The 18687-nt window shown below is 39.5% G+C and overlaps 1 protein-coding gene across 2 annotated transcripts in view; it reads left to right on the top strand.

Moving 5' to 3' along the window:
- Positions 1-18687, top strand: part of ANOS1 (anosmin 1) — a 279804-nt gene that overhangs the window by 243802 nt on the left and 17315 nt on the right. Inside the window, exons 9-11 of one of the 2 annotated variants that reach the window (XM_081327557.1) lie at positions 615-755; positions 16913-17007; positions 18441-18612. In XM_081327557.1, the coding sequence (XP_081183683.1) occupies positions 615-755; positions 16913-17007; positions 18441-18612 (408 nt within the window). The remainder of the gene's footprint in view (positions 1-614; positions 756-16912; positions 17008-18440; positions 18613-18687) is intronic. The other variant, XM_081327558.1, reaches the window with a different exon arrangement.

The following is an 18687-nucleotide window of genomic DNA, read 5'->3' on the forward strand; positions in this document are numbered from 1 at the left end:
ATGTATGTGTTCAGTTTGAGAGCGGGCAACTAAATTTCATTTTTGATGTGTGTCATTGTGCCCACAAGTAAAAAATGACAATAAAGGTTATCTTATCTTATCATTCAAAATATTTAAAATTTGATATTCTTGGCATAACTAATGTTCTATAACCATTGGTGTTACTGGTAGTACAGTTTTATTCAGAGGCTGATGGTATGCATGCTCAGCTTGAAGGTTCAGCTGCATTGGACACCCTCAGTTATCTACAGTATAATAATCTTCTCTTGACCTGAATACAGTGCCATATATATGGGACTATCTTTGAAAATAGAATAGCTAGTTTACCAGCTAGGATTGATCATACTGTATTTTAGCAAACAACAAAATTTGAAAATTTCTAAATATTCTGAAACTAATAACTTTCTTTTAGAATTAGCTGCCAACAATTGGCAAAGTTATGTTTACTCCTGTTTTATAAATAAATATTAATTATTGTTCCTTTTATTGTATTTTTATTTTTTATTTATAATCCAGTGATCTCTTATTAGATGCATTTAAAGTATCATTTGAAACACTTTGTTTATACAGCCACTATGCAACTGGCAAATTTTCAAAAATATTTTCTTTTACAGAAGAATGGACATCTACAATTTGTAAAGCTAGTGATGTTTCATTCTTCAAAGGAAGTAGACTTAATCATCTTCTTGAAATTGGAGTGCCTTTTTTCCAAGATGACCAACTTCAAGTGAAAGTCTACTGGAAGAAAACAGAAGGTAGATGCAAAACCATATCTTACCTTCCCTAAATAATTTGTTGGTTATTAATAAACTTTGATTCAAATAGCTTCCTGTTAATTTTAGATATACAAATACAGAAAGTCTGACTGCTTTGTAATATACATGGTATTGACTTAGTATGGTGGCCATATTTGCAAATTCAAACAAGATATAGAAAAGATGCAAAGAGAATGGGATATTATAAAGAACAGACAGAATTTGATCAAATATTATTAAAAACAGGCGAAAACCTGATTCAGAAACTTTACAGATTTCTGCTAAACTTGAAGATGGAAGAACAAGCAAAAGATACAATGATAACATGGGCAAAAAACTTTGGATATTCTATAGATTTGGAAGACCGGCAAAAATTATGGGATAGAAATATTAAATTGACTAAAGCAGTTTCATATAAAGAAAATTTGTATAAAATGTTTTATAGATGGCATGTGACACCAGTAAGATTAGCTAAAATGTTTAAAAATGTTGTTGTTGTTGTTAGTTGCAAAGTCGTGTCTGACCCATCACAACCGCATGGACAATGTTCCTCCAGGCCTTCCTCTCCATCTTCTGGAGTCTGTTTAAGCTCATGTCTACTGCTTCAGTGACTCCATCCAGCCACCTCATTCTCTGTCATCCCCTTCTCTTGCCCTCAATTTTTCCCAGCATTAGGCTCTTCTCCAGTGAGTCCTTCCTTCTCATTAGGTGGCCAAAGTATTTGAGTTTCAACTTCAGGATTTGGCCTTCTAAAGAGCACTCAGGGTTGATCTCCTCTAGGACTGACCAGTTTGATCGCCTTGCAGTCCAAGGGACTTGCAGGAGTCTTCTCCAGCACCATAGTTCAAAGGCCTCAATTCTTTGGCACTCAGCCTTTCTTATGGTCCAACTTTCACAGCCATACAATGCAACTAGGAAGACCATAGCCTTGACTACACGCACTTTTGTTGGCAGGGTGATGTCTTTGCTTTTTAGTGTGCTGTCTAGATTTGCCATGGCTTTCCTCCACAGGAGCAAGCGTCTTTCAATTTCTTGGCTGCAGTCCCCATCTGCAGTGATCTTGGAGCCCAAGAAAATAAAATCTGTCACTACCTCCATTTCTTCCCCATCTGTTTGCCAGGAATTGAGAGGCCCGGATGCCATGATCTTGGTTTTCTTAGTGTTAAGTTTCTTTTCTTTTCTTTTTATTGAAAAGTTTTACAATACATTTTATCTTTAACAATCCCTCCCCCCTCCCTCCACCCAACCATTCCTAACCCTGCCTAACCCTCCCCCCCCTTCCCCCTCCCCCCTTCCCGACTTCCCAGAGCTAAATACAAGGTATAAAAGCAAAAAACAATCATAAACAATCATATGTTAACAACAATAAACTATTAAGTCTATCGCACTCTAGCTCATGTGAAATGACTACAAGCAATACTAATATCACATAATAAAAAAAAAGAAAAAAACTTATTCAAATGCTAAGTGAAACTTTTTGGTCCCATATTTGTTCTGGATATACCGTATATACTTGAGTATAAGCCGACTTGAGTATAAGCCGAGACCCCCAATTTCACCCCCAAAAACTGGAAAAAGTTGTTGACTCGAGTATAAGCCGATCCGCCGTTCTGCAAGCCTCTGCCGCCAGCAGAGGCTCGATCCGCCATTTTGCAAGCCTGAATACACAGGAATACCCTGTGTGGCCGCGGCTCTCGGGGAAGCCCTGGCTGTCAGCTTCCTCGCTCCACGCTGCCATTCGGGGCCCGCGCGTTCCCCGGGCAAATCGCGGCGCCCAGCAGGCGAGGAAACACGCCCGCTCCAGTCGCCCCCCCTTCCCTCAGGAGACGCGAAGCAAGTGACCGCCCGGAGCTTACCGAGGACTTGCTTCGGTGCTTCCAGGATCGCGCGCACCTCTCCCAAGCCGCCGCCGTCCGGAGACCTGCCGAAGTTTGGGGAGGTTTGGGGAGGTGCGCGCGCACCTCCCCAAACCTCCCCAAACGTCGGCAGGTCTCCGGACCTCTGCGCCCTGCCTGCCTGCTTCTTTCCGCAGTGGAAAGAAGCAGGCAGGCAGGGCGCGGAGGAACGGACACCTGCCGATGTTTGGGGAGGTTTGGGCGCCTCCCTAAACCTCCGCAAACGTCGCCGGGTCTCCGTTCCTCCGCGCCCTGCCTGCCTGCTTCTTTCCACAGCGGAAAGAAGCAGGCAGGCAGGGCGCGGAGGAACGGAGACCCGGCGACGTTTGCGGAGGTTTAGGGAGGCGCCCAAACCTCCCCAAACATCGGCAGGTGTCCGTTCCTCCGCGCCCTGCCTGCCTGCTTCTTTCCGCTGTGGAAAGAAGCAGGCAGGCAGGGCGCGGAGGAACGGAGACCCGGCGACGTTTGGGGAGGTTTGGGGAGGCGCCCAAACCTCCCCAAACGTCGGCAGGTGTCCGTTCCTCCGCGCCCTGCCTGCCTGCTTCTTTCCGCTGTGGAAAGAAGCAGGCAGGCAGGGCGCGGAGGAACGGAGACCCGGCGAGGTTTGGGGAGGCGCCCAAACCTCCCCAAACGTCGGCAGGTCTCCGTTCCTCCGCGCCCTGCCTGCCTGCTTCTTTCCGCTGTGGAAAGAAGCAGGCAGGCAGGGCGCAGAGGAACGGAGACCCGGCGACGTTTGGGGAGGTTTGGGGAGGCGCCCAAACCTCCCCAAACGTCGGCAGGTCTCCGTTCCTCCGCACCCTGCCTGCCTGCTTCTTTCCGCTGCGGAAAGAAGCAGGCAGGCAGGGCGCGGAGGTCCGGAGACCTGCCGACGTTTGGGGAGGTTTGGGGAGGTGCGCGTGCACCTCCCCAAACCTCCCCAAACTTCGGCAGGTCTCCGGACGGCGGTGGCTTGGGAGAGGTGCGCGCGATCCCGGAAGCACCAAAGCCTCGGCCGCGCACAAGTCCTCGGTAAGTTTTTTTTGTTGACTGGAGTATAAGCCGAAGTGGAATTTTTCAGCCCAAAAAGTGGGCTGAAAAATTCGGCTTATACTCAAGTATATACGGTAATCAATCCACTTTTTCCACTCCATAATATAACGTTGTTGCGAATGGTCTTTCAAATAAGCTGAAATCTTTGCCATTTCCGCCAGGTCAGAAACTTTTAGAGTCCATTCTTCTATAGTCGGCAGTTCCTCCTTCTTCCAATATTGGCCTACTAAAAGTCTTGCTGCTGTAATTAAGTTCAACATCAACTTAGTGTCCACAACAGTAGTATCTGTGATTATGCCCAATAAGAACAATTGCGGACAAAACTTTATCCTTTGCTTAAATATCTTCTGCATATTCCACCAGATTTTAATCCAAAAAGCTTTAACCTTTTTACAGGTCCACCATATATGAAAATACGTTGCATCTTCGCCACCACATCTCCAACATTTAGGTTGGTAGTTCGGATACATACTTGCAAGCTTTTTAGGATCTAAATGCCACCTATAAAACATTTTGTAAAAGTTCTCTCTTAAGTTTTGAGCTTGTGTAAATTTTACGTTCCTCACCCTGATCTTTTCCCAAGTGTCCATTGTGATAACTTCTTGAATATTCTGAGCCCACTTTATCATACAATCTTTAACAAGTTCTGTTTCTGAGCCAATTTCTATCAATGCAAGATATATCCGTTTGATATGTGCTGGACCCTGATTTCTAATTTGCTTTACCAAATTTTCATCAGTCATTGAGAAACCAATTTTCTGGTCTTCTTTCCACCTGGCCCGTAATTGACCATATTGAAACCAAGTTTGAACAATCTTCTCATCTCGTAAAAGATTATACGGCTTCAAACACCATACGTTCCTCTCCAAACTTAGGATCTCCTTGTATGTAGTCACATCATGTTTGAAGCCAACATTTATGTTTTCTATTGCATGTTTCGGAATTGCCCACAAAGGTATCTTGTAGTTTAGCTTATGTCTATACTTTTTCCAAACTCTCAGCAATGCCTGTCTTAAAATATGCACTTTAAACACATTATCTACCTTCTTATCATACAATAAATATGCATGCCAGCCAAATAACAAGTCGTGGCCCTCAAGATTTAATAATCTCCCTTGTGTTAAATTAATCCAATCACTTATCGCTGACAACGCAGCAGCTTCATAATATAATTTAAAGTTGGGCATTTTAAGACCACCTCTTTCGCGCGTATCCTGCATAATCTTAAGTTTAACTCGTGGCCTTTTCCCTGCCCATACAAATTTATTGATACCCCGTTGCCATTCCTCCAAATTTAAATCTTTTTTAAGAATAGGTATCATTTGAAATAAAAATAGAAATTTAGGCAAAACATTCATTTTCACTGCTGCAATTCTTCCCAATAAAGACAGTTGCAATTTTTCCCAACTCTCCAATTCTTTTTGAATTTTTCCCCATAGCTTTTCATAATTATTTTTATATAGCTTTGCATTTGAGGGTGACAAATACACCCCCAAATATTTAACCCTTTTAACAATCTCAAATCCAGTTAACCCTTCTAGAAGGGCCTTTTGCGATACTGTCATATTTTTGGCTAATATTTTAGTTTTTTGTACATTAACCTTAAATCCAGAAACCTTCCCATATTGCATTATTATCTCCATCAGGTCCACAACAGAATTTTCTGGCTGGGTCACCGTAACAACCAGATGGTCTGCAAACGCCCTCAGTCTATAATCCTGATCTCTAATTTGGATACCCTTAATTTTTCCCGAATTCTGTATTTTAATCAATAATATCTCCAATGTTAAAACAAATAATAAAGGTGATAACGGACACCCTTGTCTTGTGCCCTTTTCAATATTGCATACTTCAGTCAAACTATTATTTACTATTATTCGGGCAGTTTGTTTTTGATGTAATGCCCTAATTGGTTGTAAAAATTTATCCCCAAAATTTATTTTATCTAAAACTTTCATCAAAAATTGCCAATCCAGTTGATCAAAAGCTTTTTCAGCATCTAAAAAGATCAATGCCGCAGGGATCTGGTTGTTCCTTTCCAAAAATTCCACCAAATCTACTATATGCCTCACATTATTTTTCATTTGTCTACCACTAATGAACCCAGTTTGGTCCCCATGAATCATCTGTTGCAAAACCCTCATCAATCTGTTAGCTAAAACCTTTGCAAATATCTTGTAGTCCGTATTCAAAAGTGATATTGGTCTGTAATTTCTTACTTGAGTAACATCCTGATCTTCCTTCGGAATCAGGGAAATAAAAGCAGTTCTCCAAGACGGAGGCACCCTTCCTCCCCTTTGAATTGTCTGAAACAATTCCCTTAATGGCTTTATCACCTCCGATTGTAGATTTTTGTAATACACCGCAGTCAGTCCATCCGTACCTGGCGCTTTATCCCCCTTCAGTTACTTAATTGCTAAAAGAATTTCTTCTTCTGTTATCAATTGATTAATCTCTTCCTTTTGTTCTTGTGTAAGAACCGGGATGTTGGCATTCTTCAGATATACGTCAATATCTACTTCATTAAACTTATCTTTAGCATATAATTTGGAATAAAAGTCCACAAAGGCTTCCTTAATAAGGTCCTGTTGATACACAACCTTACCTTTATGTTCTATTTTATCTATGTTAGAAGCCCTTTGCTTTTTCCTTAACCTGTAGGCTAACCATCTACCTGGTTTATTGGCATTGCAAAAAGTGTTATGCCTAGCAAACCGTAAGTTAGTTGCCACCTGATCAGCCATCAACTTATCAAATTGTCCTCTTAACAAATTAATAACCTCTTTGATCTTCACATCCGATGGATTCAAAATTAGGGCCTTTTCTTTTTCCCTAATTTCATTCTCCAATTCTTTCCTCCTAACTTCCAAGTTACGTCTGTATTTATTGTTCATATATATTAACACCCCTCTCATATAAGCTTTACTAGCGCCCCAAACCATGTCCATAGAAGTATCCTTGTTCATATTAATTTCAAAAAAGTCCTTCATCTGTTTTTTACATTCTTCCACGTTACTCTGATTTCTAAACAAGTTCTCATTTAAGCGCCAAGAGCGCCTATCTATATTATCCTTATTAATCTCTAACCAGACTGGATTATGGTCAGATATAGTTCTTGGACAAATCTTTATCTTCTTAATCCTAGAAAAAAAAATCATTAGTCAGTAATATAAAATCAATCCTGGAAAAAGATTGGTGTCTATCAGAAAAAAAAGTGTAATCCTTTTCATGTAGATGTATTTCTCTCCAAATGTCTCGCAATTCCAAATCGTCCTTCATTTCAAAAAAAGATTTAGGCAATCTAGCGTGGCTCGGAGCATGTTTAAAAGAACCACACTTGTCCAGTTGTACATCCATGACGCCGTTCCAATCTCCCATAAAAATAAAAGATTTATAATCCATCTGAGTAATCTTACTGTGTAGTGAACTATAAAAGTCAGCTTGTTGTTGATTAGGAGCATACAGTCCAACCAAAAGCGTTTTTTTGCCTTCTAACAGCAAATCTATCATAACGTATCTTCCTTGTTTATCTGCTTCTATTAGCTCCGCTGTCACAGTATTCTTGACATAAATAACCACTCCATTTTTTTATTCATTGCAGAAGCAATAAATTGCGTATCCAACCTTAAGTTCAATAGGTACTTTTGGTCCATAACCCTAATATGTGTTTCTTGCAAGCAAATAACATCAGTCTTAAATTGTTTTAAGTATTGAAAAACTTTCTTTCTCTTCTGTGGTGAGTTTAAACCATTGACATTCCAAGTTAGGAACTTAGTCACCATCCTTGGCGTCCCGAAGCTTCTGGAGCACGCCTGCCAGGATTCCCTTAACTTCCTTAGGCCGCGCCCCTCCCACAGCTTCGCTATAGGTACGCTTTGAAGGTTCCATAACTTTCTGCTGGTCTTGCTCTTGTCTCACTCATCTCGAGGCGGCACGCGTCATCCTCTGCTCTCTAGCGTCTTCCGATGAAGCTGTAATTTGATCCCCTCCAGTATCTTTCTCATCTGTCTGTGTTCCTTCAGCATCTTGAGGCTTTCCCTCGCCATTTTTCTTTGCAGATTCCAAAAGTGGTAGAGGGGTTGCTTTTAAAACTTTGCTATAAAAATCACGTGCCTGGATCACTGTGACCAAACGGTGTCTCGTGCCTTCATGCATCACCACCATGCCCACTGGTATCTCCCATCTAAACTTGATGTCGCGTTTCTTAAGTTCCTGTGCCAGAAAAGCAAAATCTAGGTAACTTCCTCTGCCTTGCAATCCATGAATTCACACGAAAGATTTTGTCTATATTTCCCTCAAATTCAGCTTCTGGCTGTCCCAGTACCACTTCCAAAGCCTCGGAGACTATCTGCTTTAAATCTTCTTTAGGATTGTCTTTTAAGCCTCTGATTCTGATAGCAAACTCCATCTGGTGGTACTGGACCAGAGTCAAGTCACCATCCATTTTATCCATCACATTTTCATTCTCTAAGACTTTTGCTTCTAACCTGGAATTCTTTTGGCTAAGATCTTCCATTTTTTCGTCCAAGCATTGAATACATAAAGCCAAACCTTCAAGTGCAGGCAAGATGTCTGCCCTCATTGCTGTAAACTTCTCTTCCATCTTCTCCTCCAGCTTTTCCATCTTTCCATCTATAATATCTGCTATCTGTTGTGAGTGCTTTTCCAAAGCATCCTGTAAATCCTTAACCGTCAGTGCCGGAGCAGGTGCAGGAGGCAGTAAGGCTTGCAGCGAGGACTGTTGCACCGGGGAAGCCCCCCGCACTCCGGAGAGCTTTAGAGGTTTTAGCCGCCATCTTCCCCCACTTTCACTTGCTACGCACTTTCACTTTTAAAGTCCATAAAGTCCATTGAACTAGAGAACAAAAATCCACTTCACCTTGACCTCCTGTATCGCTCTGCCTGCCTCTTCACACTCAAAAGTCTTTCCTTCTGGCAGGGGTGGTTGCTAACGCTTGGTTCTGCTCCCAAAAGCACGGAGCAGAAGCGCTGCACAGCACGGAGCAAACCCAGGCTTCGGGGGGGCTCGATCCTTCAGCCGCCCGAACTAAAAGCTCAGGCGGCCCCGGAGAGCTCAACCCCTACCTGGGGCCTCACCCCCTCCTCTTCTCCCGAGGAGGGGGCATCCGAACCACTGAAACAGCTGATCGGCGCTGTTTTCAGCAGTTCAAACAAAGCCGTGGAGCGGACAGCCCAGAGATGGCTGTCTTCAGCGTCGCGTTGCCACCGGAAGTCTCTTAGTGTTAAGTTTCAACCCAACTTTTGCACTCTCCTTCTTCACCCGCAAAACAGACTCTTTAGTTCCTCTTCACTTTCTGTCATTAGAGTAGTATCATCTGCATATCTTAGGTTGTTGATATTTCTCCCAGCAATCTTAATTCCAACTTTTGATTCATCTAGCCCTGCCTTTCTCATGATGTGCTCTGCATATAATATAAGTTAAATAGGCAGGGTGACAGTATACAGCCTTGCCGGACTCCTTTCCTAATTTTGAACCAATCAGTGGTTCCATGTTCAGTTCTTACTGTTGTTTCCTGACCCACATATAGGTTTTTCAAGAGACAAATAAGATGGTCTGGTACGCCCATTTCTTTAAGCACTTGCCACAGGTTGTTGTGATCCACACAATCAAAGGCTTTAGCATAGTCAATGAAGCAGAAGATGTTTTTCTGGAACTCCCTAGCTTTCTCCATGATCCAGCGTATGTTGGCAATTTGATCTCTAGTTCCTCTGCCTCTTCGAAATCCTGCCTGTACTTCTGGTAGTTCTCGATCCACATACTGCTGGAGTCTAGCTTGTAGGATTTTAAGCATATCTTTACTAGCATTTGAAATGAGTGCAATGGTGCGATAGTTTGAACATTCTTTGGCACTGCCTTTCTTTGGAATTGAAATGTAAACTGATCTTTTCCAGTCCTGTGGCCACTGTTCAGTTTTCAAAATTTGCTGGCAAATTGAGTGTAGCACTTTTACTACATCGTCTTTTAAGATTTTGAATACCTCAGCTGAAATACTGTCACCTCCACTAGCTTTGTTGTTGCTCAGCTTTCCTAAGGGCCACTTCACTTCACATTCTAGGATGTCTGGCTCGAGGTCAGTGACCACCTCATTGTGGTTATTAGGGACATTAAGCTCATTCTTGTATAGTTCTTCTGTGTAATTTTGCCACCTCTTCTTAATCTGTTCTGCCTCTGTTAGGTCCCTGCCATTTTGGTCCTTTATCATGCCTATTTTTGTATGAAACATTCCCTTCATCTCTCCAATTTTCTTGAAGACATCTCTGGTCCTCCCTATTCTATTGTTTTCTTCTATTTCTTTGCACTGTTCATTTAAGAAGGCATTCTTATCTCTTCTAGCTATTCTCTACAATTCTGCATTTAATTGGGTGTATCTTTCTTTTTCTTCCTTGCCTTTCGCTTCCCTTCTTTCCTCAGCTATTTGCAAAGCTTCCTCAGAGAGCCATTTTGCTTTCTTTCATTTCTTTTTCTTTGGGATGGTCTTAGGAGCTACCTCTTATACAATGTTGCGAACCTCCATCCATAGTTGTTCAGGCACTATCAGATCTAATTCCTTAAATCTATTTGTCACCTCTACTGTGTATTCATCAGGGATATGATTTAGTTCATACTTGAGTGGCCTAGTGCTTTTCCCTACTTTCTTTAGTTTAAACCTAAATTTTGCAACGAGAATCTCCTGGTCTGAGCCACAGTCAGCTCCTGGTCTTGTTTTTACTGACTGTATAGAGCTTCTCCATCTTTGGCTGCAGAGCATATAGTCAATCTGATTTCTGTGTTGACCGTCTGGTGATGTCCATGTGTAAAGCCGTCTCTTGGGTTGTTGGAAAAGAGTGTTTGCTATGACCATCGTATTCTCTTGACAAAATTCTATCAGCCTGTGCCCTGCTTCATTTTGTACTCCAAGGCCAAACTTGCCTGTTATTCCGGTTATCGTTTGGCTTCCTACTTTAGCATTCCAATCCCCCATGATGATAAGGACATCATTTTTGGGTGTTAGTTCTATAAGGTGCTGTAGGGCTTCATAGAACCGGTCAATTTCATCCTCTTCAGCACCGGTGGTTGGGGCATAGACTTGGACTACTGTGATATTGAATGGTTTGCCTTGGATTCGAACTGAGATCATTCTGTCATTTGGGGGATTGTATCCCAATATTGCTTTTCCTACTCTTTTATTGACTATGAAGGCTACTCCATTTCGTCTGAGGGATTCTTGCCCGCAGTAGTATACCTGATGGTCATCTGAACTAAATTCACCCATTCCTGTCCATTTTAGTTTGCTGATTCCTAAGATGTCGATGTTCAGTCTTGTCATCTCTTGTTTGACCACATCCAGCTTGCCTTGATTCATGGATCTTACTTTCCAGGTTCCTATGGAGAAAAAATCTTTACAGCATCGGACTTTCCTTTCACCACCAGATACATCCACAGCTGAGCATCCTTTCGGCTTTGGCCCAGTCGCTTCATTCTTTCTGGCGCTACTGCTCTTTCTCAGTAGCATATTGGACGCCTTCCGACCTGAGGGGCTCATCTTCCAGGGTCATATCTTTTTGTCTTTTGGTACTGTCCATGGGTTTTTCATGGCAACGATACTGGAGTGGGTTGCCATTTCCTTCTCCAGTGGATCACATTTTGTCAGAACTCTCTGGTATGGCTTTTCCATCTTGGGTGGCCCTGCACAGCATAGCTCATAGTTTCATTGAATTACGCAAGCCCCTGTGCCACTACAAGGCAGGAATCCATGAAGGGGTGCTTAACATTAGGCACATATATTGCTACCAACAATACCTGTTTTTGATCCATCATGATTTCTACCATTAATATTTTCCCCTCTTCATCTACATAAATTTGTTTGGTATTCATCTTTTCTTTTAATATAAAGGGCTATTCCCCTTTTCTTTTGAGATGCAAGTGTAAAGCAAAGTTTACCCATTTTCACTTGTTCTATGATTTTAAAGTGTTGTCTCTTAATATGTGTCTCTTCGAGGCAAATTATATCCATTTTTAATTTCTGTAATCTTGTAAAAAAAATTCTCCTTTTTAAAGGACAGTTCAGTCCATTTTTATTTATCGATAAATTTCCAATCTCCTCCATAATTTTCAATTATATCTCGGTCTCAGTCTTCTAGTCAATCTAATCTGTCTCTGGTCTCTTGGTCTTGCACCTTCTTCTAAGCATATGTTCTGAGTGTCAAAAAATTCCATTGCTTTAAGAGGGGTGTCCAATCTATATCTTTTTGTATCCCCAATAGATTAGGATCGCTTCTGGGATCAACTATCTAAAATTGATTCCTTTTTGAACCAGTTTCCTGGTTAAGAACTGATAATCTCTTTGAGCCTCTCTTACCCTTCTAGGAATGGGGGCAGAACTACTTCTTTATCTTTGTATTTTAATGGTTGATCTCTTACTTTTCTCAAAATCTCGTCTCTTATGGATCTTTTAAGAAAACTAACATGGACCTCTCTAGGCACTTTATTTCTTCTAGCATAGTTTGAGTTAACTTTTCAATTTGAGAACCTATGTTAATAATTTTTTGATTCATTTTATCAAGATCATTTTTTGAGTCTTCATAGTTTTTTGTCGAGGATGCCATATGGGCTGCAATTGCCTGCAAAATGGTCTGAGTGTCTTTTTGTTGGGCATCCATTTTTTCTTGTGCAGCACTGTCATAATTGATTTTTGATATATTGGACTTGCAGAGGTCGAGGCAGGGGTGTAAGATCCTTTTCTTCCAAGTTTAGATAGGTTTGAAGCGCTCATCTTGGTCTCTATGTCTTATATTGTAATCCACAGGGTGACCAAATAGCCAGCTTTTATAATCCAATGAGTTCCTATTGGTAGGAGGAAAAATCCACAAGAATAGGTAAAAAGAAAAGAAAAAGGTAAAAAATAGCAACAGGAGAAAAAAAAGGGAGGTAGTATAATGAAAAAAGGAAAAAGAAAAAAAATGGAAAAACGGAAAAACTCACAGAATAAAAAGGATGAAAAGAAAAAGGCAAAAATATCAGGTTTATAGTCCACCAAATTCTATTCAAAAGAAGAAAGAGAAAAAAAACCTTAATTTTCAGTTCTTCTGTCAGCTTGTTATAGATAAGATAATCTTTATTGTCATTTTTTTACTGTGGGCACAATGGCACACATCAAAAATGAAATTTAGTTGTCCGCTCTCAAAGTAAGACACATACATGACACACCTAAAACATACTACATACAACATATATGGTTCCAAAACACAATAGTTATAATCCAAGGGAGCACATGGCTCCAAGTACCATTTATTTATTAATATAGTCTGTTTTGTAAGGCTAGATAGAGTAAAAGCAAATCTTATCTCAGAAAAGTTTCAAAGTCTTAGATGAGGAATATCTGGGCATACAGCCAAACTTCTAGGCTAAATTAACACCAGACAGATGAGAGTGAAAAAAGATTCTCAAATTAGCTACCAGGTGACACAAAATGTCCATTCCTGATACTTTGAAAGGGAAAAAGAAAAAGGAAGAAAATGGCCAAAAGAGAAAATGAGCTTAATAGATAAAAAATGCAAACTGAGTGGCTTCCAGCAAGAAATCAAAAAACAAAAAGCCTCTAAGAACAATAGCTTCCCAAAAGTTCTCTTAAGGCTCAAACAGCTTACTATACAAGAAGTTCTTACGGTAAGTTGCACAAAAGCTTAAATCACCGCTAGAGTTCAGGAGGGGGGGGGGAAATTCCACCCACTCCCTAAAGATGAAAAGCTTCACTCTGAGCTGTAAAAGAGCTAATTGCCAATAAATCCACCTCTACTGAGAAAGAAGATGGCAGTTCTCACCCGGTTCAGCTGTTTGCTGTCATTCTGAGCTTTTTCTCCATCTCCGACAATCAGCTGGTAATGGAGAATTGCATGAATGCAGTCCTCCTTTCTTCTGCCGATTCCAGGGGCTCCTTTGGCTCCAACAAGCTGGCTACCACCGACCTGTGGTCCCCAAAGCTTCACCCCTTTGGTGGCCAACCTCTCCAGGGCGGCTTTCAGTCCAAATGGACCCACAGGCAAGGGAAAATCGGACCCAGGGAGAGGAGTCTCTCCCTCGGGTGTATTCTCAGCAACATCACTGAAGACACTACCTCATGACTATCATGCCTTCTTAATTTGTATATTAACTAGAATCAAAAGCTATATAACCAAAGGAAAGGAAAAAGCTGTGTTTGCTTACCACCACCATTTCCACTGATTCAAGGAAGTTGCTGGCTCATTGAGAAGACAGGAAGGCATGTAATGAATGGAACCAACCATTTTCCTTATTAGACTGATACCACTATCTTTATAAGACTTTCTGGCCATGCCCTCTTCTGCATTCACCTGTATCCTTCCTGTGCCCTGAGTTAATAGATTTTGGTGAAGAGAAAATGCCATTTGAACTCTAATGTACTGACTAAAGCAGGGCTTGTGTTGATACCATTTCTCAATGTTTGATCAAGAGCACTCATTTCTGTGAATTGCAGCATTCCAATACTTGCTATCAACCTAGATAAACATATAGGACTATGGATAAAATAAAAATCAGATTATCTTTGTTAATTGATGATAGAGGCCTTTTGTTCTGTTTCAGGTACAAGGCTTCTCTTGATAGATCAGTCAGAATCTTAATGGGTGTAGGAAACCATTAACTACATTAAAGAGGAAATGGTAGTTAAGTGACCTGTAGAAGATTCTCTATGGGAGACTAATAGCCATGGACTTAGATGGTCAAGACAAAAAAAAAATGCTGCCATGTAGGATCTTAGAGTCGATGTGAACATCAGTTTCCTATTGCAACATTTAGATACTGGACATACCAGCTGAAGAAAAATAAGAGCATAGTTATAGTCTCAGAACTCATCCCCCCTCCAATGTTTAGCTTGATCATGGCCTGTATCTTTCTTTGTATGCATACAGATTATTGAATAGCAAGACTGAGTCATAAGTCATCTCTGATACAAAGACCATTAGCAATAACACACAGGAACAGCCACAGCACAGTTGTATAGGATCCTATTTGTATAGGCAAAGATTTGCATTAGTAGTGTGTACTTAGATCTGTGTTCTAAATTTACATTTTAGTTCAGCATAGCTTAAGATGTTTTTTCCCCCAAGAATAATGTAACATCTTGACATAATAATTCATTCACAATTTTCTGTTAAAAAGGACTTTTATGTTGGGTTAACCTTTAATCAGTGGAAATTGTGCTTGGTTTGGTATCAGATTGTCTATTCTTCCTACATCTTAAACAACTATCAATGAACTTGGCATCTGAATAACTTATTTTAATATTTGCTTATGTAAATCAAAATACATATAGGTAAGATAAGAAAAAGAATCTTGAAATATGTGAGATAAATTACTTAAAATGAATTGCTTGGTAAAAGTAGACAGAATAAAACAAATATTATGGAAAGCAAACAAGTTCTACTGAAGGTTTTGCATAAAAAATTAATCGGTGATATAGCTAGCTTGGACTGCTTTTGGGTTACTCACTGTATGCATTTGAGCAAAGCCAACGTAGTTAATTGCAAATAAGTGTAGGCATTTACTATAGTTTAAATGTCAGTGTTTAGTTTAATATGATTGCTATGGCAGTCTACATTCTAAATGCAGTGTATTTTCATGAAGTAAATTATATCAATAATTTTCTATCATGACTATCATGCCTTCTTAATTTGCTGCTGCCCCTAATGCTTTGAAACCTGAATTAAGTATGGATAAACAAAGATGTCATGCAGATTAATCTGAATGATTGTGTTTCTCATATTATGAGGAAAAACTAGAGAGGAAAATTGAGAGAACTTTCATGATTTTTTTAAAGCAAATTAGTAAAATCACTTGCAAAATTAGATGAACATTAGTAAAATGTGTCAAAATCCATTTATATCCCATTCATAAAATCCTATATGTATGTTCTAAAAATCTTACAACCCCACTGGATTCTGACATTTTTCCAAGGAGGAGAAGAGAAGATGTTAATAGGCGCAAGGATGTTTATTCAGACTGCCAGGAGGCTGTCTTCAAAGACCAGGGGGAGAACCTTTGAACTAGCTTGGGTCCGGGATATCTGAGGGAACACCTGCTACCAGCATCAAGCTCCCTTCGTCCAGTGCGCTCCCACAGGGAGGGTCTTCTCAGGGTGCCGCCGATAAAAGACTGTCGGCGGATAACACCCAGGGGAAGGGCCTTCTCTGTGGGTGCGCCTGCCCTCTGGAACCAGCTGCCCATGGAGCTTAGGACTGCCCCCGACCTTCGCCGGGACCTGAAGACCTGGCTCTTTGAGCTCTCTGGCCCAGGCTGAGAATTTTTAACTGGGGTTTTTAATTTTAGGGATGATTTAATCTTTTTAAATTTGTTTTTAACTTTTGTACTGGTTGTTTTAAATACCCTGTAAACCGCCCTGAGTCCTTCGGGAAAGGGCGGTATATAAATCTAATAAAATAAAATAAATAAATAAAATAAAACAACAAAGGAAGGTGGGGGGAAGAGATCTGGTTTGTATCTCTGATTTAAATCTCTAAAGGAAGGGAGTAATTGTCATAAAGACATGAGAGTTCCCTCTTTCCCATGGAAGGATTTGACACCTGAATTTTAATTGATCCGGGACAAACCAGATGGCTTGAAGGGAGGGGGTTCGACCGGGGACTCTTTAAAAAGTACCAAACTGTAACATAGTTTCAGATCCTGTCTAGTATTTCCGTCTCCAAACATGTTTTAGTAAAAGCTCCTTTTGGACAATTTCTGATTCAAGAGTTCTTTCTTTCCTAAGATGTGAATTGGGGTGGGTCCTGACAAAATGATTAATTTATCTTTTTTGTTCTCTCCTACTTTTACATACTTAGATTATCTAAATGTGTAGCATTCTGCCATAAATTTGTAATCACTCTGTAGTATATTATTATGTCCATTTTTCTGCACTTTCCAATTCCACTTTTCTGTGGATTTTAAACTTGCAAATTCCATTCTTCTGTGATATTTTAATGGTGCAACACAGCTGCATAAAAACTGCTACACCAGATTAACCTGAGATCTTTGAAATTTGCTCAGACTGACTCTCAATATTCTAAAAGGCATATCCATATTCATTTTATACATTTTCCTACAAATGATAAATATGTCCAGTATTGTATGTGTATTTTTGCATAAACTATTCCAAAAAATCAAAAACTTTATATGTAAGCTTCTATTAATTTTCTCCTGTTATGTTATTTCATTGATAGATACCACCAGCAGGGAAGGATATCATGTTCAGTGGTTTCCAGAATTATGTTCTTACAATATTGAAGAGCCTGAAAAATTCAATGATGTAACATATGTAAGTTAAGTTTTAAGTATCAAAGACTGTAAAAGATATGATCCTGTATTTTGTGAGGAAGAGTATAAATGACCTTTAAAGATCCCATTATCTTCCCCTTTACATCTCCAATACAAATTTATTCTGTGTTTCAAAGCATTCATTTTGTCCTTTCTAATACAAAGTTGTGACTTCAGTTCCTTGGAGTCTTCCACGTGATTGGCTGCAGTTCCTATAGATTGAATATGGCCATTAGCTCTATTGGATGTGCATTATGTGACTTGAATCTTTTGAAGTGGTCTATGTTGAGGAAGGCTGGTTGATCTAGTTTATTTGTTATGATGAATTATAAATTTTATAATTCTTTTGTATGGTCAGTAGCTGCAGCTGGCATGGCAATTGTACTGTAGATGAAGACAGCACTAGAGTTTCTGGGGTTGTTATGTTAGGGAAAATTGAATCTATTTTCCTTTTTTTTAAAAAAGCACCCTACTAAAACTGGCATGAATTATGTTTCCATTTTTCTGAGGTTTGTTGAAGAAATATAGTAGTATGCCTTGGGGAAATTAATAAGAAGTTTAAGAATTTGTCTACTTATCAAACTTTATCCTTGCTGGGATTCCAAATTGCTAGCACTTGGAAGTTATATACTTGTAATTTTAAATATGTAATTATATAAGCCATTGTAAGGAGACATCTTGCTTCAATGTTGTTCTTACCAATTATGGTTATTTCAAGAAGCTGAGACCGGAAGAGAATTGTTCCATCTTTTGTTTGTGGTACAAACTGATTTTGTAGGATTAGGTAGAACAGGTTATATTCTTTCCATAAAACTGATGCAGATTTTTGTATATTTTCTTCTGTCAACTTTTACAATTTATTTAAATCCACTTAAGCCAGTTAGAAAATCCTTATGATAATCAGAAACTTTTCCTGAGTTGTGCAATGTTACATACAGTATAATTCTCCATGAAATAGAATTTTGTGTTTAATTCTGAAGTATGCTTTTTAAAAATCAATTATAATCTCCTCGTACTTTATTGGATTAAATTATCCAATATAGTTTATTTTTTTATTCCTTTTCACCAAATAGACACTTATTTATACAAGCTTTTGTATAAAGAATTTACTGTCCACCCATGTGGTAGTGGAATTCATACTGAAGAACACTACAATTTACAGTTCCATTAAAATATGTGGCACATTTTTTTCCTTTTCAACTTGTGCCATATTATGAAAGTCATCCAGAGATTTGGGCTGAATGTGTTGCCTTCAGCTCTACCTATTTCATCACCTATTTCATCTTCCTATAAATAAATAAATGATATATGAACATATTTGCATATTTTGTAAGCTGTCTTTTTCTCTAAAAATGTATTTTTGCATTGATTGCTTGGAAAATATTAAATTTAAACCCAAAAAGAGGGTAATAAAATGGTTTATATCTCTCATAGGAAAACTATATAATTCTTCAGAACCTATCCTTTTCATGCAAGTATAAGGTTACAGTTCAGCCAGTAAGAACCAATGGTCAATTGAAATCTGAAAGCATTTTCTTTACGACTCCACCTTGTTCTTATCTAAAAGGGAAAAAACACAAACATATAAGCTGTGTGGCTAAAGGAGGTAAGATTCAAAACAATTATGGTGAAATAAAATGCTTAAATAGCTAAATACTCAAACACTAGCTTTTAAAATGGA

Source organism: Vipera berus, assembly GCF_964194415.1.
Source record: "Vipera berus genome assembly, chromosome: 4".
In the NCBI taxonomy this organism is placed as follows: domain Eukaryota; kingdom Metazoa; phylum Chordata; class Lepidosauria; order Squamata; family Viperidae; genus Vipera; species Vipera berus.